This window comes from Gymnodraco acuticeps, unplaced genomic scaffold (genome assembly GCF_902827175.1).
Source record: "Gymnodraco acuticeps unplaced genomic scaffold, fGymAcu1.1, whole genome shotgun sequence".
NCBI lineage: Eukaryota > Metazoa > Chordata > Actinopteri > Perciformes > Bathydraconidae > Gymnodraco > Gymnodraco acuticeps.
In genome coordinates this window covers 10,259-34,181 of record NW_022991238.1, presented here as the reverse complement: position 1 = coordinate 34,181, position 23,923 = coordinate 10,259, and the positions used below count along the sequence as shown (strand labels likewise).

At 40.9% G+C, this 23,923-nt stretch overlaps 2 protein-coding genes across 2 annotated transcripts; one reads left to right on the top strand and one right to left on the bottom strand.

Annotated features, from left to right (window-relative positions):
- Positions 1-1,225: 1,225 nt before the first annotated feature.
- daw1 (dynein assembly factor with WDR repeat domains 1) lies at positions 1,226-18,705 on the bottom strand. Its single transcript, XM_034239449.1, has 13 exons — positions 17,694-18,705; positions 17,401-17,473; positions 16,803-16,947; positions 11,435-11,493; positions 11,227-11,349; positions 11,045-11,144; positions 9,650-9,757; positions 9,122-9,228; positions 7,061-7,163; positions 6,207-6,321; positions 5,923-5,999; positions 2,456-2,618; positions 1,226-1,363 (listed from the first exon to the last, which is right to left on the bottom strand). Exons 1-13 carry the CDS (start codon positions 17,731-17,733, stop codon positions 1,329-1,331), a joined length of 1,248 nt encoding a protein of 415 aa, XP_034095340.1. The 5' UTR covers positions 17,734-18,705; the 3' UTR covers positions 1,226-1,328.
- Positions 18,458-23,440, top strand: slc19a3b (solute carrier family 19 member 3b). The gene is made up of 8 exons (XM_034239448.1): positions 18,458-18,770; positions 19,379-19,558; positions 19,836-20,001; positions 20,273-20,588; positions 20,749-20,900; positions 22,331-22,523; positions 22,905-23,046; positions 23,288-23,440. Exons 1-8 carry the CDS (start codon positions 18,621-18,623, stop codon positions 23,438-23,440), a joined length of 1,452 nt encoding a protein of 483 aa, XP_034095339.1. The 5' UTR covers positions 18,458-18,620.
- The last annotated feature ends 483 nt before the right edge of the window (positions 23,441-23,923 follow it).

Sequence of the window (23,923 nt, the reverse complement as noted above, 5' to 3'; positions counted from 1 at the left end):
AATAAATAGTCATTACTGCACAGTGCTATCAGAAATTAATTCTTAGTACTGCTCATGTCTGTCTGTTAACGAAACTAAAGTCACAAGATGTTTAGCTTAGCCTAGCATGAAAGCTACTGAAGCCTACCTTTGGTCAAAATCAACGTAGCTAATGTGTCTAATGGATAACTGTGTCCCTTAACTATGTAGACCTAAGGAGTTATTAACTGAGTTTTTATTTTTTTCACTTTGGACACCTGGCTAGTTGTGTCCTGCTGCTTAGTCGTTATGCTAAGCTAAGCTAATCGTCTCCTAACTTTTTCAAAGCACATTTTCCAAATGTGAAACTAGTTAACCTTAGTTTAGGACTTTTAACTATTTATTCTACTATATTTTAAGACATGTTATGAAGGTAAAAGTTAAACTGTGGAGTAAATAGTCAGGAAACAAGTGAAGCTGCTTATAGTCTTTATGCTAATTGTCTCCCAGCCTTTTAAACCATATTTTCCAAATTTGACACTAGTTGACCTTAGTTTATACTACTATATAAATGTATGAGCAACGTAATTAAACGGTTAGGCTCATACAGTCAGGAAACAAGTGCAGATTTAAACAGATTGCATAACAGGAGGAACATCCAACCCAGTCTTACGGCATTTCGTGTTATAGTCACGAAATTAATTTAATCTATTGATTCGTGTTCACCAACACGATTTTTGCATTTTTTTTCGTGTCACACAGAACGATTTTAAAAGCAATGTATTTCTATAGTATGTTTCGTGCCTGCACCACGTCTTTTTGTCCGGTCGGGTCTTGGAAGACCGGAAGCTGTGTGGTTCATAAAAACATTTTCTTACTCAATATCTTACCCTAAGCCTAACCCTTTTATTTTAAATTGTATAATGTCGGAGTTTTTTTGCCGTCCGCGAGGAAAATAAATGGCTCAGAGCCTCAGAATACTGGAAAAAAAATGTCCCTTCTAATTTGTTATTATTTGGTGCAGGCACGAAACATACTACCAATAGAAATGCATTGCTTCTAAAATCGTTCTGTGTCAGAATACTAAAATCTGTATTTTTTACAACTCTTTTTCCTTCAAATTTGTTATTATTTACATTGCTTTTAAAATCGTGTTGTGTGACACGAATCAATAGATGTATTTCGTGACTATAACACGAAATACCGTGAGACTGTTGGAACATCAGAGGGACAAATTACTTCCATTAAATCACTCAAGCAACAGCGATTTGTAATCCCACTTTACACAGATGCTGGAAAACAGACTTTTATCTTAACATGTATTTTGAATTACAAAGTTTTACAGTGGAGGGCTGTATCCTTGTAAAGCATCAGTACCAGATCCTGCATGTGTTGTCCTTGCTGCCTGCAGGAGAGCACAAACAACAACAGATTGGTACACAGAAGGAAACAGCTGCACGGTTTGGATCTCAAATGTGCAATTAAGGATTTGGGATGTCTGGCGATGAGCTGTTGATGTGCTGCCCAATGTTAATGACACACTGTCACATTTAATTACGTGTCACATATGGTTTCTTCTTTTTATTTTTAATGACACATTGACGTCAAGCATTTTAACAAATTAACATGATAGTATAATGGGCAATAAAAAGAAAATAATATAAATTAAAATAGGGAAATTAAATTAAAATGTCAATAAGATCAACAAAATAGATAAACATAAGAAGTCCAGCATATTGACTCACTATTTTTCAGGACATACTATGACTACTACTACTACTACTATTACTACCACTACTACTACTACTACTACTACTACTACTAACTACTACTACTACTACTACTACTACTACTACTACTACTACTACTACTACTACTACTACTACTACCCTACTACTACTACTACCACTACTACTACTACTACTATTACGTACACTACACTACTACTACTACCTACTTACTACTACTACTACTACTCACTACACACTACTACTACTACTACTACTTACTACTACTACTACTACTACTACACTACTACTACGACGACTACTACTACGACGACTACGACCACTAACGACTACGACTGAGTACTACCACTACTACTACTACTACTACTACTACTACTACTACTACTACTACTACTACTACTACTACTACCACTACTACTACTACTACTACTACTACCACTACTATTATTACTACCACTACTACTACTACACTACTACTATTACTACCACTACTACTACTACTACCACTACTTTTATACAAATATTTTATGACATTAAAACATTTTTTAAGACATACCATACTGAGCACTTCATGCACTGCTCAGGGCTACACGTTGTAAGATGTGGTGTGTGTGCGTGTGTGTGTGTGTGTGTGTGTGTGTGTGTGTGTGTGTGTGTGTGTGTGTGTGTGTGTGTGTGTGTGTGTGTGTGTGTGTGTGTGTGTGTGTGTGTGTGTGTGTGTGTGTGTGTGTGTGTGTGTGTGTGTGTACCTGTAATGATAGTGTCGCCCTCGTAGTTGAAGACACAGGAGAAGATCTCGTCCGTGTGGCCCTCCAGGACCTGCAGGCAGACACCAGACCGAGCGTCCCACAGACGAGCCGTCCTGTCAGAGCTGGCCGTCAGGACCCTGCTGCCGGGGGGGCTGAAACAGATCTACACACAGCGGCAGGAGAGTCAGTCTCACCCAGAAGTGTGTGTGTGTGTGTGTGTGTGTGTGTGTGTGTGTGTGTGTGTGTGTGTGTGTGTGTGTTACATAAGTGATGAGTGAGTGCTGAATAAGAAATAATGCCAGAAGTGGTGGAAATGAGTGAGTTTGTAACACTTTTACCACATCAGCAACACTATTCCACAGAGGTCTTTCAACTTGAAATACTTAAGGAGGATCAAAGCACAAGTGGCATTATGAAAATCACGGCTGAGGCTGATTGCGTTGGAGCTCTGGTTTATCGTTCCCTGAATGGTTTTCTATCCCCGTAGTGAGGTGAAGAAGGAGATGATTAAATGAAGCTGGCTCTAGATGGCCATGAAAGTAGAGTATGTTTTTATTAAAACTATAAACGGGGAACAAAGGAGCGACCCCGGACAGGAAATGGAAGCTGACAAAGATAGATCGGAGAAAGAAGATGACAAGAACAGAAATGGAAAGAAAAGCAAGAGAAAACACATCAAGAAAGAGAAAATTACAGGAAAGAGTTATAAATAAACAAGACTGAGGTTGTGTCCCAATTCCATACTACATCACTACCTCATTTCCTAAATAGTGGGTAAACAGAACAACAAATTACTACATTATTTAAAGTTGTCAGCCTACATACTAAAATAGCTTGTTTTTAGATTTGCTGTTGATGGATGATATGTAACCTGATGTTTTCTTTGGTACTGCTCCTCAAGTAGACATGATTATGTTCAAAACTGTTGATTTCCCCTGTTTTTGGTTTTGGTTTTAGGGGCCTACACACCAAACTGACACCAAAGAACACGTCCCGACGGACCCCCGACTGTTGTGTCGCCTCACCTCTCTGTGTCTTGGCTAACAGTCGCACTGGAACACACCGCAAAGACTTCAGCCGACGGTCAAGTAGCACGTACGAACTGCGCATGCGTGAGTGGCAATAACTCTCCTTACCAGCAGGCGGCGGTAGTGTGTATTCGTTGTTCAAAAGAGGCAACAACCGGAAGAAAGACTGCGTGATAACCGAGAGAAGAAGAACAGACTGCGTGATATAAACAAACAACGAATAGCGTGTGTTCCATTTTCACTCTACAGCGAGAAGCTCACGGGGCTTTCCCGAACCTGAGTCGAGAGCTGGAGTTAAATGAAATCTCACATTTGAGATCTTAATAGTTTGTTTCGGTCCCTCACTTCCGTTTCGCTTCTCATGCACTGATTCGCTAACTGAACAGCCAATCAGTGATTTCTTTGGCCGACGGCCTTTAGCCGACAGTGGCGGCGGAAGCTGTCAGCACGGCTGAAAAGACACGACTGCGCGGGACACACCAATCTGAGTAGGGCGGCAGGACGCTCATCGACGGCCAGACATCTATCGACGGCCGAAATCGGCTTGGTGTGTAAGGACCTTTAGGACCTTTGACAGAGGGTGAAAGAGGTGCTGCAGCACAGGCAGTATGAGAAAAATAAAGAGCTTTTTGAACATTAAAGCTTGGAGACATGTCCCAGTCGAGGCAGAAAACACAATTATGAACCTGAAAATTAGCAGAATACGTCCTCTTAAGACTCATGTAAATGTGGCATCTGGATTATGAATATGTGTTGCAAACTTGTCATTATGGTTTGATTAAGAATGGAGCTAATGGAGTGTTTAAGATGGGAAGGAACAAAACATTTGAAAACTAAATGTACTGTGAATTCCTGTCATAATATGATTTATACAGTAGAATATGCATATAATCATATAGCATATAATCATGCATTAAGGACGTACGAATCAGCCTTTTCATCAACAGTCCATCATTTATTTTCCCAGAATAAAATGAAAAATGGCAGTAAGGTGACGGAGCCAATTCCAGTGAAACTAAAAGCATTCAGAGGAGTAGGAGAGACCAACCAAATAACAAAACATGGTCGTGGATAAGAGGCAGAGAGGGGAGGGGAATAGGTGTCCCGTTAGGCAGAGATTAGTGTCATAATCCTCGGGAATGGATTTAACTTCTGTTAGACAGCTATAGCCTATGCCATACATTTTTGCATACATTCACAGTAAATATGTATTCAGTATGATAGCTGTCTAACAGAAGTGAAATCCATTTCTCACTTATTCTGACAATGTACTTAACCCCTAATAAAAGAACCCAATAAAAAGTGTTGTTAATTAATAGTGAAGTCACGTTGTAATAACAATAACTCATCTCTCTCGAGTTTTCTTTTTGTGCTTTGCCAAAAGCCACTGTGTCAAGTGTCCTACTTGGGTTGCCGTACGGAGTTGTCCAATATGGCGGACCATCTCGCACATGCGCACTGCAGATAGGGCAGGGCGGCAGATCGGGTAGTGACAGAGCTACCTAGAAATCATCTAGTTTTGAAGCTAGATATTCTGTTATATCAGCAGCACTATTTGTCCTACGTGCAGATGTTTCCCATGTGACACAGTAATACACACAAAACAGCCTGAAGCCTGAACTCCTGTCCCTCTCCTTCAGCATCAGGCTGGATCGCATGTAAGCGAGGCAAACAGAGGCATGTTTCTATTTACATCACTAGACAGTAAGAGTTAATGTTACACAGAAATCACACGCTCATTCACACCTGCTACTGACCGATGCATCCACACCATACTTAACAACCCTCCCGATTTCATTGCCCTCTCCCGGTTTCCTCCCGGGGTCATATTTCTCCCGCATTTCAGACAATATCAGATTTACTCAGGACTGTTTCTACTCGGACTTTAATACAGCTACACCATTGTTTGGTTTCCATGGCAGCGCGTCTCTTTAGTAGCACGTGCAACTGAAAGTCTGAGAGGGTGAGGGAGATAGTCCCATAAAACAACAAGAATCGACAACGCTACCCTCTGCTCACTCCTTTCCTGCCCACAAATATGCTCCATCAAGGATGGTGCTACAGGCCGCAAGGCATTGCACTTACAACTACATCATGTTAATGTTAATCCAACATCTCCGGCATCTCTTTTCACCCTCTATCTGAAACAGGAGCCCAGTCTGCTCTGATTGGTTAGCTGGCCGGCTCTGTTGTGATTGGTCAACCGTTTATAGATGTCCTGCCCCTTAGCCTATCATTTACAGGGATGGGATGTTAGCCTTTGCAGAACATTTACATGCACAAAAACCCACTACAGGAGAACAAGGAAAAAGTTAAAGGAAAAAAAACTAATTTCTAAACTACATTGTGGCACCAAGGCTACTGAAACAAATGATTAATGTTTGGTGACATTAAAACACTTTTCACAGGCAGTAGCAGAGAAGCCATTATGGGACTCACCTTTGAGATCTCTCCATCGTGGCCTTCCAGGGTCACGAGACACTGATGTGTGTTTACACTGAACACTCGGGCAGTACCTGAAAGACAGGCAGGGGTAAGGTTGTTGTCTCTAAACAATCATTATTTTACTTCACATGTATGAACATATCAAAAGTAACAAACATGGAGGATGTGTTGAACTGGAAAATTGCAATTAGCATGTGATCAAAACAACACAAAACTCCTGGAGAGATTTATAATAAATTTAACCGTTAAATAAATAAAAATAATAATGTGAGTCTCACCATCAGCAGAGGCAGTCGCAACGAGCTGACCGCTTAAATCAAAACACACATCCAGCACCTCCTCTTTGTGTCCAGTGAGCGTGGCCACACACTCCCCACTGACTGCCTCCCACAACTGCAAAGACACACACCCTCAGTGACATCAGTTTACATTTTAAAACGGGCAGGAAGCACCATCTAACACAGACAGACAGACAGACAGACAGACAGACAGACAGACAGACAGACAGACAGACAGACAGACACACAGACAGACAGAGAGACGGACGGACAGACAGACAGACAGACAGACAGACAGACAGACACACAGACAGACACACACACACACACAGACAGACAGACAGACACACACACACACACAGACAGACACAGACACACAGACAGACAGACAGGCAGGCAGGCAGACACACAGACAGACACACAGACAGACAGACACACAGACAGACAGACACACAGGCAGACACACAGACAGACACACAGACACACACACTTGAACAAACTGTCTCATAAAATGCATGCATGCAGCTGTTTGATGTATAGTAAGTGTTTTTTCTCAAAGCATCCCCCTGGAGGAATGCAGTGAAGCGGATAATGTGTCAGAGCTTGACTCATCCTGGCATGATTTAGACATTAGAATTGAATGTTTCTCCTTTAAATTATGGAGACCTCAAAGACAGGAGGTAGGAAGAGACGGAGAGTTGGAACTGGATGAGGGTGAATATGACATCGCACATACCTTGTAATGCAATAGCGTAAAATGTTAAATGATCGACAAACTATGCTTATATAATCCCAGTTTTTAAGATACTTTTGGCAAGTATAATAGTATTTGGAAGAGCTCAATGATAGATCACCTTGCAGCTTTTGTCCATGGAGCCTGTGACTATGAGGGAGCAGTCCCAGTTAAAGTGAACATTGCTGATCTCCCCACTGTGACCAATCAGAGTGTGGACACGTCTGAAAATAAAACACAAAACGCAGCAATAAGATGATTGAACACTCATGTGTGCAGAATCCATAGCATGCATGTACAGAACAGTATACATTATGAAACACTGACAGAAATTGATGCCGGAATGAGTCCTAAAACCCAGCATTTTACCACTTCCTGTTCCCTTGTCTCAAAGTGTTTTTGGTTGGCGCCTGTGGGTAACACAAGCTTAAGAGTTGTTTTTAATTGTGTGCTAGTAAAAACCACTCTGGTGAAGGTCTGAAGCTTCTATGTGTCGTAAAAACAGCAGTTGCTACAAGTGCCTACATGAGACTACTGAACGCCATCACGCCAAACATCAGCCGTCTTAAAGGTGGGGTAGGTAAGTTTGAGAAACCGGCTCGAGATACACTTGTTGTTATATTCCATGGAATGCTCTTAACATTCCGATAGCAATGAATATTTGAAGTGCTTTGACAACAAATCCATAAAATCATCATCTGTGGAAGCCGTGGTACTGTAAAAAGCACGACCAATCATCTGAGCCGGCCCGGCTAAAATAACTGGATGGCCTACCTGCCTGTCAGCCTTCCATCTGTGCACAAACTTATCTCGTGCCCTCATTGGTCATGTGCGCGTTCGTGTGTGTTGGAGGAGGGGCTCTGTCAGGAAGTGGCAGATTTTTTCCGGCGGTGTATTTTCAAATTTTAGCGCACTCGAGCTGGTTTCTCCAAAATTACCTACCCCACCTTTAAGGCCCTGTCGCACTGTCCCGAAATTGACACCCGATGGACATACGAATATGAAATTGTGTATTTCGCACGAAGATGGCCCCGAACCACACACGAAGGCAACATTTACATTACATTTAAGACATACAACTGCAATGAAAGTACCAAAAACAATTATGTTACAGTACTATGATACTGTACTGATATCTTCAGACTTTGTTCTGTACTTTATCCGTCGTTATATGTAGAAAATATTACGTTTTCTCCGTAATGTTGTTTCCATAACAACAACAACTTCCTGTCAACTGTCCTTCAAAATAATATATTATATCCTTTTTAGTTTCACAGAACACAAATTGGGTTATTTACATAATATATTTACATGATTTTGTTGTGCAATAAAACAACCCGATGGACACACGATAAAGGAAATGTTCAAATTCGGCTGTGATCGTAGCAACATCGGGCCATTCGTGAGGGCATCTTAAGCCTTCGTATGACCGCCGGTGGAGTTTTTCAGGCTCCGGCAGCAACTTCGTGAGCGGTGGCAAAATCTTTGGCATGCCAAAAAATTGCCGAAGGACCTTGCGAAGGTTCATTTTCGTGTTGAATTTGTGTGTCAATTTTGCCCTTCGTAAGGCCATCGTGAGGGCATCTTGTTATCATCGGTGCCATCGGGCATTCGCCCCGATCAGAGTGAGGGCGAATGCACCGATGATAACACGAAGATGACACGATTTGACAAGATGCCCTCACGATGCATTACGAAGTTGCCGCTCACGAAGTTGCTGCCGGAGCCTGAGAAACTCCACCGGCGGTCATACGATGGCTTAGATGCCCTCACGAATGGCCCGATGTTGCTACGATCACAGCCGAATTTGAACATTTCCTTTATCGTGTGTCCATCGGGTGTCAATTTCGGGACAGTGTGACAGGGCCTTTAAGCTTAGCGGTGAAGTCAAGTGACTGTCGTGTAGTTTGTTTAAAGCGTAAAGTTAGCTTTTTACTTCTGGCTATTGCATTTACGCTTCAAAACCCCTAAAAGTGGCGTTCACATGTGGAGATTAACCTGCAAACAAAACGTGGAAGTGTTATAAACATGTGTTTGCCAACATGTGTTTGCCACAGAGCTTTTTTGCTGCAATAATCCCAAATCAGTTTTATCTAAGGAGCCCTTTAGGATGCTAACATGTGGGTCTGCCTATTAAAACATGTCACCACTGCAACACTCTATAACAATGATGATGTCTGACCTTCCTGAGGCAACATCCCATATTGAAACGGTGTGGTCAAAGGATCCGGTGACCAGCTGATTTCCCACTGTGTTGAAGCACAGAGAGAGGACCTCTGCAGTGTGACCCTGTGAGAAATAAACAGAGAGCATTATCCATCACTGTGTCATTCCTCTTCTCTTATAAACTCCCTCTCTTCCTCTGCCGATGAAAACGCACATCAAACACTATATTACTTATTAAAATAAACATACAGCCTGCTGTCAGCGTGATTGATTCGTTGTGCTGTGAACAGAGCTGAGACAGAGGCAGCCAATCAAGTTCGGCCTGCACTTCAAAGAGCGCTCACTGCTCCCCCCAGAATGGGTGTTCAGTGACCTTATTAAAGACTTGCAGTTACCGTATAATGGCCGTGTATGTAGGGGCTTACCATCAGCAGGGGTGACAAGACTCAATTTAGGGATAATTACTTTTAGAAGTGGATGAAAAGTTAAGCAGTGTGTATTTAATGGATGGATGGATACCAGGATCAAAGAGAATATTACGCACGGTCAGCGTGGCCACCTCATCCCCCGTCTCCACGTCCCACAGCTTGGCAGAAGCGTCCATGCTGCCCGTGGCCACCAGCGTGCTCTGGGGGTTAAAGGCCAGGCACACCTACACACAGGGAGGGAGAGCACATTTACTAAAGTATGGTATATTTTTTTTCACATATTTGTACTTAACTTGAGTATTTGCTTTTTTATTTTATTTGCATTTTAAAGGTGGGGGAGGTAATTTTGGAGAAACCAGCTCGAGTGCGCTAGAATTTGAAAATACACAGCCGGAACAAATCTGCCACTTCCTTCCAGAGCCCCTCCTCCAACACACACGAACGCGCACATGACCAATGAGGGCACGAGATAAGTTTGTGCACAGATGGAAAGCTGACAGGCAGGTAGGCCATCCAGTTATTTTAGCCGGCTCAGATGATTGGTCGTGCTTTTTACAGCGCCACGGCTTCCAGCATTTAAGATATTCATTGCTATCGGGATGTTAAGAGCATTCCATGGAATATAACAACAAGTGTATCTCGAGCCGGTTTCTCAAACGTACCTACCCCACCTTTAAGAACATATACAAAAGGGATGCATATAAAATAAACACATCTAGATATATAGATTAACTACATAACAGATGACAAATCCGAAAAGAAATAATAAAATAATAATAATAATATTACAAATAAAAGAGTATTTCCATCTAATGCTTCATTATACTTGTACTCCGCTACATTTCAGAGACAAATACTGTACTTCTTACGCCACTACATTTATTTTGCACTCACAGTTAGTAGTAACTTGTTATATATAAAAGCACATGATAGGCTGATATGGTGTAATGAAGTCCTGTACTACTAATCAAGTATCTAACTTGAGTCCACACCGACAATGCTAAAATGCTGGATTATATAATAACCATAATACTGTGAAAAGATCCATTTCTGTATAACGAGTACTTTTACTTTTGATACTTGAAGTACATTTAGCTGATAGTATTTATGTACTTTATATTATTCAGAAATTGGCCATTGTGCAGAATAAGTACTTTTTGTACTTTAAGTATTGAGGCGATTACTTTTGTACTTTTACTTATGTAAGATCTTGAAATCAGGACATTTTACTTGTAATGTTTAAGACCATAGTATTTGTACTTTTACTTAAATAAACGATTTGAGTACTTCTTCCAAAACTGCCTGAACAATATAAAACGACTTACTTCATAAGTGCTGCATTGGATTACAAATAAACAATAAACTATGCAATATAAAATCCCTACCAAGGGGACTTGCAGAATACAAATAAACACTCACTAAATGCAGTCGCCGATAGCAAATGCGTTGCCTTTAACATTTAAAACAAACAGCATTTAATCATTTTCATTTAAACAGATTGTTATACATACTATTTCTGCAGTGTGTCCGCGAAAGGTGTGAAAACATTTGCCCGTCTCAGCACACCACAGCTTGGCCGTCTTATCAAAAGAGCCGGTGGCAATCTTGTCTCTAAGTCAGAGAACGATATATATAAATAGTCAGAGCACATTTCCTCAGATGCTTCGACAGTTTCACTGACACTCTTCCTTACCCGTAGGGGTTGTTAAATGCGATGGCATACACCACGTTTCTGTGCCCCTCTAACGCGTGCAGCTCTGAGCCCGAGGCCGTGTCCCAAACTCTGCACGTCCTGTCATAGCTCCCAGTGATGAACCTGCAGAGAGGAGTAAACACTCAAATCACAACACAGAGCCTCTTTGAACTCCTTGAAGAGCTCTGTGTGGTGCAGATAAACCCACCTTGACCCTGATTTGTCGAAGGCAACGTTTGTCAGAGGCAGGATGTGTGCCTTCAGCTCCTACAACAGAAGACCAGAGAAAAGATTAGGAAAATAAAAAAGGTACAATTTATTGCTATTTGATTTATTTATTTAAGAAGGGACAATGCACATAAATCTACATGAGGGGAATGTCATCAGCAGTCCCTGTCAGGCTGAAGGCATTGCAACATACACGTACAACTGAAGCACGATTGCAGCACATTTTAAAGACCATATGCCCAATTAAAAATTATAAAATGATGAATTTAGTACCCACAACTTATTCATCTGATCTGACTTTGATGTAATTGGGAGACCATTTTTCTTCCGGTGTAAAGAACTTTCTCTCCTTACAGTCAGTGTTGGGTGTAAAGCGTTACAAAAGTAACAGAGTTACAGTAATGTATTACATTACTTCGTTACAGCAAAAAGTAACGCATTACTAATGAAATTTGGGTAATATACTACCCGTTACAATTCTCAGTAACGCAGTTACAACTCATTTTAACCCGAAATTAAATGGTGTTTTGTTTTTTAAGAATTCACCAACATCGCGAGACATTCCGACACCAGAGAAACATTGTGGGTAGATTAGTAAGCCTGGTGTTTACCCTTCAGGCTCATCAAGATCCCTCCGCTTTGCGTCGGGTTCCCTGATCAGCCTGTCGGGTGTTCTTTTCCCCATAATGACGCCTCGCTGCACATTATCCCGCTTATTACACGGCCATATATAAACTACAGAGCCTATTCCGTGTTCCTGTTAGTGTTTACTTCCTGTCTGCCTTCTTCTGGTGATTTATCTGAAGTCCAGCGCTCCATCTTTTAAAGGTCCCATGTCATGGCCATTTCTACTGATCATAATTCCATTGATGTTGAGGTCTACTAAAATAAATGTATATTGTGTAATTTACCAAACTCACATTGGTCTCTCATACAGCATCTCTGTATAGTACGTGTATTCACTCTCTGTCCTAAACGGCTTGTTGGAGCTCCTGCCCCCCCCCCCTCCCTGTGAGCCCAGTGGCCGTCTGCGAGACAGCGAGACACAGCCCGAAACACACACACACCCGCAGCCTGGCTGGGAGTTTGTGTGTGTGCCCAGGCTGAGTTCTGCGGTGTCTCGCTGTCTCGCAGACCCCTCACCAGTGAGCCAGCTCACAGTGTCCCGTTCCTCGCAGCAGCGAGCCTCGCAACGTCCCGCCGAGTGTGTGTGTGTGAGGAAGTCTGTGGATTGGTCCAAACGTAACGGCTCCGCGGACGTAACATATATGTTACGTCACTATACCCAAATACGTCACTATACCCAAATACGTCACTATACCCAAATACGTCACTATACCCAAATACGTCACTATACCCAAGAAGTAAACAATGGAAAAAGATAAATCTCCAACGAGGCGTTCTGGGGCAGCACAGACAGGTCTTCTCTGTGTTAGAGTTTTACTCGCTACAGGGTGCACTTTGAGGGTTTGTGACTCTGCAGACGGTTTACATGCAGAAAAAGCTAAATAACACAAGGGGACGGGTAATAACCAGAAAAGCATGACATGGGACCTTTAACCTATTTTCCTTTCTCTTTCTTGATCCTCCTTAGCAACCTTCATTATAGTCCTTGACAGTGGTCTGTACTGGATTAACAACGTGTCACATGTTAAGAATTGACCAATCAGAATCGAGTATTCAACTAAGCCGTGTAATACAAGTTGTTAGTAGCCTTAATGGCCTACACCAGGGGTACTCAAATACAAATCTTAAAGGTCCAAAATAAATGTTTCAATAAGACAAAGGTCCGTTTATTACGGTCATTCAAACTTTTAAACAATTGCAACAAGATTCTTAACACAAGGTTGCAAAAACAAAAATAATCTGTATGCAGCAGTTTTCATTGTTATTGTGTCTGTGCTTGACCCCTCAGAGTCGCAGTGTGAGAGCTGCACAGTTATGAATAAAGGCAGCTGCACCCTCTTTCATTCAGCATTCCCATTATTGCTTTATAAATGTCTTGCCCCCTTGTGTGTCCACTGAGGTTCGTCAGGCCCAACACATCTTCAACAAACTCCCCCTTTGCCTCATCATAACAACTCACAAACACCAGCAACTGAGCATTGTCAGTGGTGTCAGTGGACTCACCCACAGCTAAGGAAATGCACTGTGCATTTTTTATTCCATCACAAAGCTGATTAATCAAATCACCAGCCAGTATTTATGTTCTGGTTGCTGTGCAATCTGAGAGGGGGATTTGCTTGATTTGACCTGTTATTTCCTCTTTTTGTTTGCCTTCAACATGGTCTCCATCACTTCAGTCATGCATTATTTTATACTGCAGTTATTATCCAGTGGAAAGCCCTTACCTACTGGCCTAGTTCAATCAAAGTGGTTACTTTTTGTTGGCTGGGCAGTGTAGTTTTAAACACCGTCTTATTTGACTTTCTCAGGACTTAAAACAGTTTTTTGGGGGCAGACCCCCTCAAAGAAAAAAATATATTTACACACGTAAGGTCATCATCTTAATAGTTGTGTATGCTCATCCGTGAGCAGAGCATCAAGTTGACATGTCTATTACAGCTGAATGCGGCGATTACCATCTTGTTCAGCAAAACGCCTCACAAACGTATTAAGATCAAAGCTTCAGTGCGTTTTGATTCAATGCTGAGTACAGCCAAACTGACAGTCTCTTCTCTGTCATTGTAGACAGCAAATACCTCATTCCTTCAGCGCTTGGGTCCGAATGCTTCTCGTTTTGCGCCGTCCAGTTCAAAATGAAATCGCCGCCAAATCGTATATCCAGGCTCGCGCCAGGACCGGGGGAGGGGTTACATGACGTGCATCTTGTGCTGCATTCACTTGCACTCGGACATTAGAGACTTTCTCTCATAAATGTCCGATGAGCCACAACTTTTCTTTCAAAACAAAGCTGCCAACTGGGGTGGCAGCTGGGGTGGCAAGGCCTATTTTTAGGGTGTCAGTTGCCACCCCGGTAGGTGAAACTAGGCTACTAGCTACAGTACAGATGGAACTAGATGAGCTGTTAACTCTCGCTCTGAATTTTTTTTGTTTTTGTTTTAATTCTCGCTCTGACTTAGACAGGTTGAAAGAGACACACACATTTTTCCCACCCGCATTCCGCGAAGACCCGCCCTACTGTGCCTCTGATTCGCAGATTGTTTGGGGGAAAAAAACGCTGACTGGATGCTGAATGTGATTGGACCAAAGCGTTGACACACACAGGTGGAACACAGTGGAACAGTCAGACATGCAGAGCGCTGTTTGCAGTGGACATAGCGGAGAATTTTGACTCGTTGCGAATGCGTTGTGGCGATGTCTCACATATAATACAGAGAGATCATACATATGAAAAGTATAATTTGCTCAGAGTCCGGAGACAGTGGTGGTTCGGTCCGGATCCGGACCGGAGTCCGTAGTTTGAGGATGCCTGGCCTACACAGTTGTTATGCTAAACCACATCGCCCTTCACTGGATGTATAATGAGCTGCACTAAACTACATTTTAGCATTTAAAATACTTAGCCATTCTTTTGCGGTTATTTTGGTAAAGTAACTCAAAAGTAATATAAAAGTAGTGTAACTCATTACATTTCAGAGACAGTAATATTGTAATGTAACTTATTACTTAAAAAAGACAGTAATAAGTAATATGTACTGTATTACATTTTGGAAGTAACTTTCCCAACACTGCTTACAGTACAGAAAGGTTTCTCAGCAGTGTTAACTTGTTTCTATGACTTCCAGCCACATTACCAAACTTAACCTTTACAAAATCATGTTTTGTGTATTCCTCAAAAACACGTAGACATTCATGAAGCATCTGTTATCATGATAACAGATTATTGGCATGCCTACTTGGCTTAAAAAAGACTGAACCACTGCTGCTCTCTAGTGCCTCTTTGGAGCACTGGATCATTTTAGTACTCGTACTCAGGACTACTAACTTTCCACAGAAGTCAATTCACAAAGAACAAAAAACAGGACCCTGATAAACAGTGGAAGTAAGATGATGTTGCCAAAAATGTCAATATCCAAAATATTGTCAACTCCCTTAAAATAGAGTAAAACTGCTTCATAGGAAGCAAAATCCACAAGCGTTTCTGTAACTTCTCTTATTCCGATGTAAATTCATGATTCAAAAGACAAATAGCTTTCTACACTTTTATAAAACAAAACATATATAGTACAACATGTCCTGCAATCCTGAATATCGATATACTGTAAGGGAAAACGCTTGAAAGAATGTTGCCTTCACAATTTCACCAGGAGACTATGCTCCAATTCAAACACTGAGTAAGTGCATTGAACAAATCAATGACTGGATGTGTCAGAACTTTCTCCAATTAAACAAAGATAAAACTGAGGTAATGGTTTTTGGAGCGAAGGCAGAACGTATAAAAGTTAGCGCTGAGCTTCAGTTTGCAATGTTCAAAACAACAGATAAAGCCAGAAATCTAGGTGTAGTCATGGACTCTGACCTGAGTTTCAACAGTCACATTAAAACAGTTACTAAATCAGCCTACTATCACCTAAAGAATATATCTAGGATTAAAAGACTAATGTCACAGCAGGATTTGGAAAAACTTGTCCATGCCTTTATCTTCAGTAGACTGGACTACTGCAATGGTGTCTTCACAGGTCTCACTAAAAAATCTATTAGAAAGCTGCAGCTGATTCAGAACGCTGCTGCTCGAGTCCTCACTGACACTAAGAAAGTGGATCACTCCTGTTCTGAAGTCTTTACACTGGCTTCCTGTGTGTCAAAGAATAGATTTCAAAATACTGCTGCTGGTTTATAAAGCACTGAATGGTTTAGGCCCAAAATACATTTCTGACCTCCTGCTAAATTATGAACCATCCAGATCTCTCAGGTCTTCAGGGACTGGTCAGCTTTCTGTCCCCAGAGTCAGAACTAAACATGGAGAAGCAGCGTTCAGTTATTATGCTCCAAGTATCTGGAACAAACTCCCAGACACCTGCAGGTCCGCTGCAACTCTGACTACTTTTAAATCCAGGCTGAAGACTTTTCTTTTTGTCGCTGCTTTTAATTGAACTATTCATATCTTAGACTGCACTGTAACTTTTATCCATGTACTTTTTTTCTTTTAATGTTTCTTTTATTAGCTTTTCTTTTTAATGACTGATTTTAAATGCCATTTTTCTCTTTCATTTTTTGTAAAGCACTTTGAATTGCCTTGTGTTGAAAAGTGCTATATAAATAAACTTGCCTTGCCTTGCCTTGCCTTGCCTTGCCTTGCCTTGCCTTGCCTAAGAGAAGCTTTTTAAATGGATCCAGATGTCATGTCACTGTGTTGATCTATGTATTAATGTCCGGGGTCTGACCTTGAAGAAGCAGAAGCGGTGGTGGTCCTGCTGACCCTGTTTCTGCTGCAGTCTGACGATCAGCTGTTTGACCTGATCCGCCCTGGACTCTGTGACCAGAGGCTCCGACTGTTGGATCTCTGCCAGCAGCTCATCTGGGCTCGTCCTGCATGTGGAAATGATATGTTTACACATGTATACACTTTAGATCATAAGGATCACCTCAAAAGTAAACAGGACAAAAAGTACATTAAAAATAACAATTTCAATATATTTTATATGGTAATACTTTTCCTCATTAAGTAGAATTTCGAATTCAGGTCTTCACTTATGTGTTTTAACACTTTCTTATTGATTTTTTACTGAAGTAAATAATCTGACTACTTCTTCCACCACTGGGAATATCCAACCTAAAACTAACTTCACCGTGGTTAACTAGTTAAAAACCCATCATATAAAGAGCTGAGTTCACTATAGGGAGATATGTCTGACTAGCTTAGTTCAAATGATTTGTGACTGAGGATAAAAACAACCCCCCACAGGAAGTTATTATGGCATCACACACTTAGTAAAGCATTGTGATGTTAGTTGGTTAACTTCATGGATACAACTCACTCACTCTGGAGTCAAATCCAAAAGGTCGATGGATTTGGTCCTCAAACATCCTCCTTTCTCATATTCCAAGATTATACCTGCAAGAAGAGAAATGACTCAACCCAGGAAAGGCCACTCATGCCGTCTGAATAAATACAAAATCAGTAACTTCAGCTAGCATCATTGCTAACACAGCTAGTCAACATAATGTTTTTTAGTGTGCATTGCAGGTTAAAACAAATATTATCTAGCACAGTGGCATGTTGCCTCCATTAAAGGAATGTAAGTTACAGTTACACATTAAATTATTGGTTTTACCTGGAGGATAATATCTGAGAAGGAACCGCTTGAGTTTCATTTTGCTAGTATCGCCTCTTTACCACGGTACTGTACTATCAACAAACCGTTGCTATGGCCACAGACCGCAGCACTCACTACGCATGCGCAGTAGGAACACAGCCGAGCAGTTTCTGAATTTAAATGACAAGTTGTCGAAAACAAACATTCAAGCTATAAAATCAGATATTTCCAATTAAAATTGAAAAAGTACTAAGTAAGAAATAGGCTATACAAAAAATAAAGAGCATTTTGCAAATTGTTCATAACAGTGCAAGCCAAGAGGTTTTTAGGAAACTCGAATCCAAACACACTAACTTTGTTTTGGGTTTTGATACACATTTTTGCACTTAAATGCTATTTGTGCAGCTATTTAGTTAAATACTTTACTCACTTACTTATCATACCTTATTCATAATAAATACCTTCGTGCTGCATAAGGTCAGGGAGTCAACTAATTTCAACGCTTAATTTGCCCACCAATACTTTTCATTTCTCTCTTAAATTATCTCTTGTCTTGTCTGAAATGATCAATGGGAGACTTGTGGCTTGTACTGATTAAGGATTTAAAGTATTAAAAGTAGAAATACTACTAAATACACATCCTGAATTAAAAATGCTACTTTAGTACAGTTCTTGAGTAAATGCACTTAGTTACATTTCACTAGTGGTACTGATAGTGAAACCTGAAGAAAGTCCACTGAATCACTCCCAGCTTCCTTCTGTTTCCCAACAGGTTGAAGTCTACCGCTCATAAACTGTGACTCACACAGATTATACATGTGTATATTCTAGCTACTGACAGCTTGATGAACAGAGGGACAGTACAGATAACAGACTTTATTATGTGCTCAAGTTACGGGAAATCAAAACTTTAAAAACAATCTGAGATTCTGCTGAGGTCAAACCATGGGGAGCTGGGCTAAACTGAAGTCCTCCAGATGGGCTTATCACACTGCAGTCCTGTCGCTTTATGGGTTCTTTGCCTACTGCAGAGTAGCAGAGCCTTTTCTCACACCATACCTGATGGGACCAAACAAGAACATCTCTGGAGAAGTGGTAAGCATGTTAGACGGTGACCCGTACATGAACCACACGTAGAGTCACTGAAGGCATGTCGAGGACTTATTTTATTAGCAGCTCTTATCTTCTCTTCTGCTCTGCCGGCTCTAGACAGGAGGCAAAAACAATATCAGGATTGTTAGTGGTGAAAGACTTATTTAGATCCTTTACTTAAGTAAAAGTAGAAATACTCTGCTCTGAAAATACTTCATTACAAGTGAAAGTCCTGAATTCATAATGTTTCTTATTAAGTAGAAGTATTGCCGGCTAAATGAACTTCAAGTATCAAAATCAAAAAGTACCCATGGCTGTTTTGATAGTATTATAATATTATAGAATAATACATTATTCCTTCCTACTTTTTTAAAATATATTGGTAGTAATGTACTGCATTGTATCACATAGAAATGTCATGTGTGTTTTATGTAAACAGTAGCTGGTAACTATAAGGGTCAAATAACTAGTGGAGTAAAAAGTACAATCACTGTTCAAAATGTTAGGGAAGTGTAAAGTAGCATCAAATGGAAATAGTCAAGTAAAGGATGACAACATAGTACTTAAGTACAGTGATGTCCTGAGTTACTTCCCACCACTGTATCTGATAGGTGACCAACTACCTGTTCCCGATCTGGACCTACTCCAAGCTGGCGTGTCTTTTGCCCGTCTTCCTCCTGACGGACTTCCTGAGGCACAAGCCCCTCGTCGTGGTGCAGGGTCTCTTCCTGGTCACCAACTACGTCCTGCTCTGCTTCGCCCCAGGGCTGCTCGCTATGGTCTTCCTTCAGGTACACAATACAACTGATGAATATAAAGATAATTATTATTATTATGTCTCTCGTCATGTTACTTTTTAAAAAATCCTTTTTTTGTTCAGTTTTGAGCTTTTTTTATTGCATTATTTTGGAAGCGGAAGTGCGTTTTTCCTATTGGATCAGTTTTGGGCTGTTAGCACATTTGCCACCGTCAACTAACTTCTAAAGATAGATTACAACATGTTGTGCATTGCTGTTAAAAGGTGCTTCATCATAGGCTCTCATTTAAACTGTTGCATCCAACCAACAGGTCAACTATGCTGTAGTGACTTCCACTGAGGTGGCCTACCTTTCCTACATCTACAGCGTGATTCCCATTGAGAATTACCAAAGAGCCACTGGCTACGTGCGCAGTGCCATGCTGGTTGGATATACGTTTGGAGCGAGCCTGGCCCAAGTGCTGGTCTCCGTGGCAGGTAGGGCCTTTACCGATAAAAACTGAAGAGCAATGAGATTTTTCTTGATTCTTGAAAAAAATTGAATATTCCGATTTGTTTTGCTGTAAATATATGAAGATGATCAGATAGCCTATCAACTGAATATATATAAACAAATATTAGATACATATCTGTATTTGAGGCCGAGTTAGATAATGGATACTCTTAAAGACAGATAAATATCTCCTTTTTACGAAATGTCTTCAACAATTCGAGCGAGCACTGATGAAGTATGAACTCTAATCCACAGAATTGGATTTATTCTACCTTAATGCGATCACTCTGGGGACTGTAAGCATGGCTCTCCTCATCTCCTTCTGGTTGCCCATGCCCCAGAGGGGTCTGTTCTTCAAAGGGAAAAAGGATGCAGCTGTGAGCTCCAGTTCCCATCAGACCGGGTCTCTGGGAGCAGACAGGCCCGAGGAAGCGGTGATGGATAAGGAGGAGGTCGGCTCCAGGAAAGAGAAGATGGAGCTTGATGTTAGCGGAGGATGGCACAGCTGGGAAAATATGGCCACTGCAGGCCATCTACTCTGGAAGAGCTTCAAGGAGACGTATTCTTCAAGGCAATTTTTTTTTCTCTCATATATTTTAACCATGAACCTTTAGTGAGCATACACACGTTTTGCACGTCTTTATGATAGTTCAATGTATTTTACTGCAGCAAATGAACACATAATCTCTTCATCGTGATTACAATCAGTTTAAATAATGACCACCGTGCAGGAATGTCATCTATTGGTCTCTGTGGTGGGCTCTGGCCACAGCTGGATACGAGCAGATTTTCAACTACGTCCAGCTCATGTGGGACCACATAGAGCCATCTGCTACATCATCCATCTACAACGGGGCGGTGGAGGCTGCCTGCTCCCTTGTGGGTAGGAATCGCTTTAAGTCTGTAATAATAGAGAGAGATAAACATAAAGAAAGAAAGATACATTGTGGTGCTCCTATTTCTGGTTGGAACATATTTGAGCCTATTCATTCTGATTCAGTATCATCATGTCAAAACACTAAAAAATAGTGAAAGTTGCCTTTTTGACACTGAAATCTCACAGAAGATAAGATAAGTAAATCAAAAGAAGTTAAAGAAGCTTTTGGGGGGTTTCACTTTGCTATGGTGTGTTAGGTTTGTGGGACTCCTTTGTTTATTATATCCTAAGGGGCGGGACATCTGTAAGTGGTTGACCAATCACAACAGAGCCGGCCAGCTAACCAATCAGAGCAGACTGGGCTCTGGTTTCAGACAGAGGGTGAAAAGAGGTGCTGCAGAGAAAATAAAGGCCTTTTTGAACATTAAAGCATGGAGACATGTTCCAGTAGACACTACATACTGATATGAACCTGAAAATGAGCAGAATAGGGCCCTTTGAACTATGTTATTGGTCTGTGTAGAGTGGTAGGGTTTGTACTTAAGAATATGAATAGAAATAACAATACTAACATACTGTCGTTGCTGCTATATTGTAAAACCATGTCATAAATACTTGTGTATGCTGCTCTTGCTCTTTTGCACTTTTTGCATATCATGTATTTTGTTTTTGCTATGTTTGTAAAATGTAATTTTCTTAAATGTTTTATGTGAGGGACTGCGGATGGAAAGTAGCTCAAAGCTAAATCTGGCACTGTTACGCTTGACACATTTGAATGTTTTAAGTGTTCATTACTGTGCATGGTCCCTGCCAAATAAACGATTAAATACAAATAAAATAAAAATACGATAAAACACTGATCAGCTGAATGAACATAATACATAAGAGTACATGAAGGTATGTGCAGGTGCGAGTGAAAGTCGTATACATGCAGTGCAGGTTGCTTTCACATGGGTTACATGGTTAACCCTTGATTGTGCATGTTTTATGGGGGGTAAAGACTGCAGCACAAGCACATTTTATCGAGTAAAGTGGAAAAAAAGAGCAAAAACAATGTAATTAAAAACGGCCATGTCTGATGGAACGTGCCTATCTGGCTTGCTATAAGAAAACTTGGAAAACGTGAATTTAGAAAGGGAATGGCAGCACCATGGCTTTTGGTTTACGCTCAACCTGGCTCAGCATGAGAAGAAGAAGAGTAATTCCTTCAATTAAGGAGAAGGAGATAGAGATAGGAGGTAATGGATTCTCAGATTATTGCTGATAGTGGATCCGAAGAGCCGGGTGAAAGCTGCGGAGGCTAAAGAAACGTGTGTGCATACGTTTAGGAGCTGCGTTCAAATAAATAAGTGTAAGGATGAATGAAGCATGGAGGAGGTGTTGTCCACTGGAATACCTTACCGATGATTAATAACCCCTTCTGCTCTGTGGGACAGGTGCTGTAGCAGCCTTCTCCGTGGGCCACCTGAAGGTGACCTGGGCGGTGTGGGGGGAGCTGGCGCTGGGCTTGTTCTCTGCAGTGGCGACGGGTGCTGTGTTTCTCATGGCGCTCACCAGCAGCATCTGGGCGTGCTACGCTGGTTATGTCATATTCAAGTCCTGCTACATGCTCCTCATTACTATCACAACGTAAGCTCACTGTGGAATATCACCATGTCCGTTTCTTATTTTAAAAAACCCAATATCTCTGCATATGGAGGAACCATGGTTGAACCATGGTGGAATAAGTTCTCTGATTTCTCCATTTTATTTAGTTTATTCTGGGTAGCTAACACTGTATTGGATTAATATGTTGTATTCAAGGGGGAGAAGCTGGAGTTTAACACCATACAATTAATGTAGTAGAGTGAAAAGTAAAAATTACCTTCAAAATGTAGTGGAGTAAAAGTACTAGCATAAAGTGAAGTACAAGCACCTCAGTACTCTAGTAGCCTACATTAATTAAGTAAACGTACTTAGTTTAATTCCTCACGTTTTTCTTTTCTTAATATTAATAACTTATCTTTTTAGATTTCAGATTGCATCTAACCTCTCCATGGAGTGCTACGCTTTGGCTTTTGGTATCAACACTTTTGTAGCCATTTTACTACAGACCATTATAACACTTGTGGTCGTTGATGAAGCCACGCTGGGACTGGACATTGTGACACAGGTGTGTGCGTCAGGAATCATTTCTGTCCTTTTTTATTTCAATGACAGAACACAAGGAATGTAACTCTAATTGGAGGAAGAACGTAAGATTTATTTTTGGATAACTAAAATGTGAATAGAGGGCGACACCTTGTGGTTATCCTTCACTATTACATGTAGACAGGTTTCTTGAAAATGTATGCATTGCATGACTAAAATAATGATGATTTGGATGGCTGACTGACTGAGTGCTCTCCCTGCAGTTCATCATCTACGGCAGCTACTACGCCTTCATCTCAGTGCTCTTTCTGATCCGAGGGACATACACCGCCTGCACAAATCAGAGAAATCCTGAACTCACACAAAGCAAGGAACACGAGTCCAGTGGGGATGTGATCTCTGCGGAGCGTTTCTGAACAACATCAATAAACTGTTACAGTCTAAATAATATTAAAACAAGCAGGTGATTGTTCCATTTGTTCCCTGAGGAATACAATGGTAATTTCTCACTGCTGTCTACGGATGGGATTAGGGCAACGTGTGAACTATGTTTGAGATCTTAACAAAAGTAGAAAACATTTCCGAATTCTCACAAAAAAGTCAGAATTTTGATTTTAATCTCAAGACTAAAATAAAAATATATTTTGGTTAAAGGTGGGGTAGGTAAGTTTGAGAAACCGGCTCGAGATACACTTTGTGTTATATTCCATGGAATGCTCTTAACATCCCGATAGCAATGAATATCTTAAAGATCAAATGCAAAGCTTCCAAATATGCTACATTTTTATAGAAATGTTGTTTTTAAGACTGCCTGTATTTAAAAAAAAAATTTAAATCGAGATAATACACCCAAAAAAAAGCTTTTTATTGATCCAAAACTCGACCCAAAGCCGTCTGAA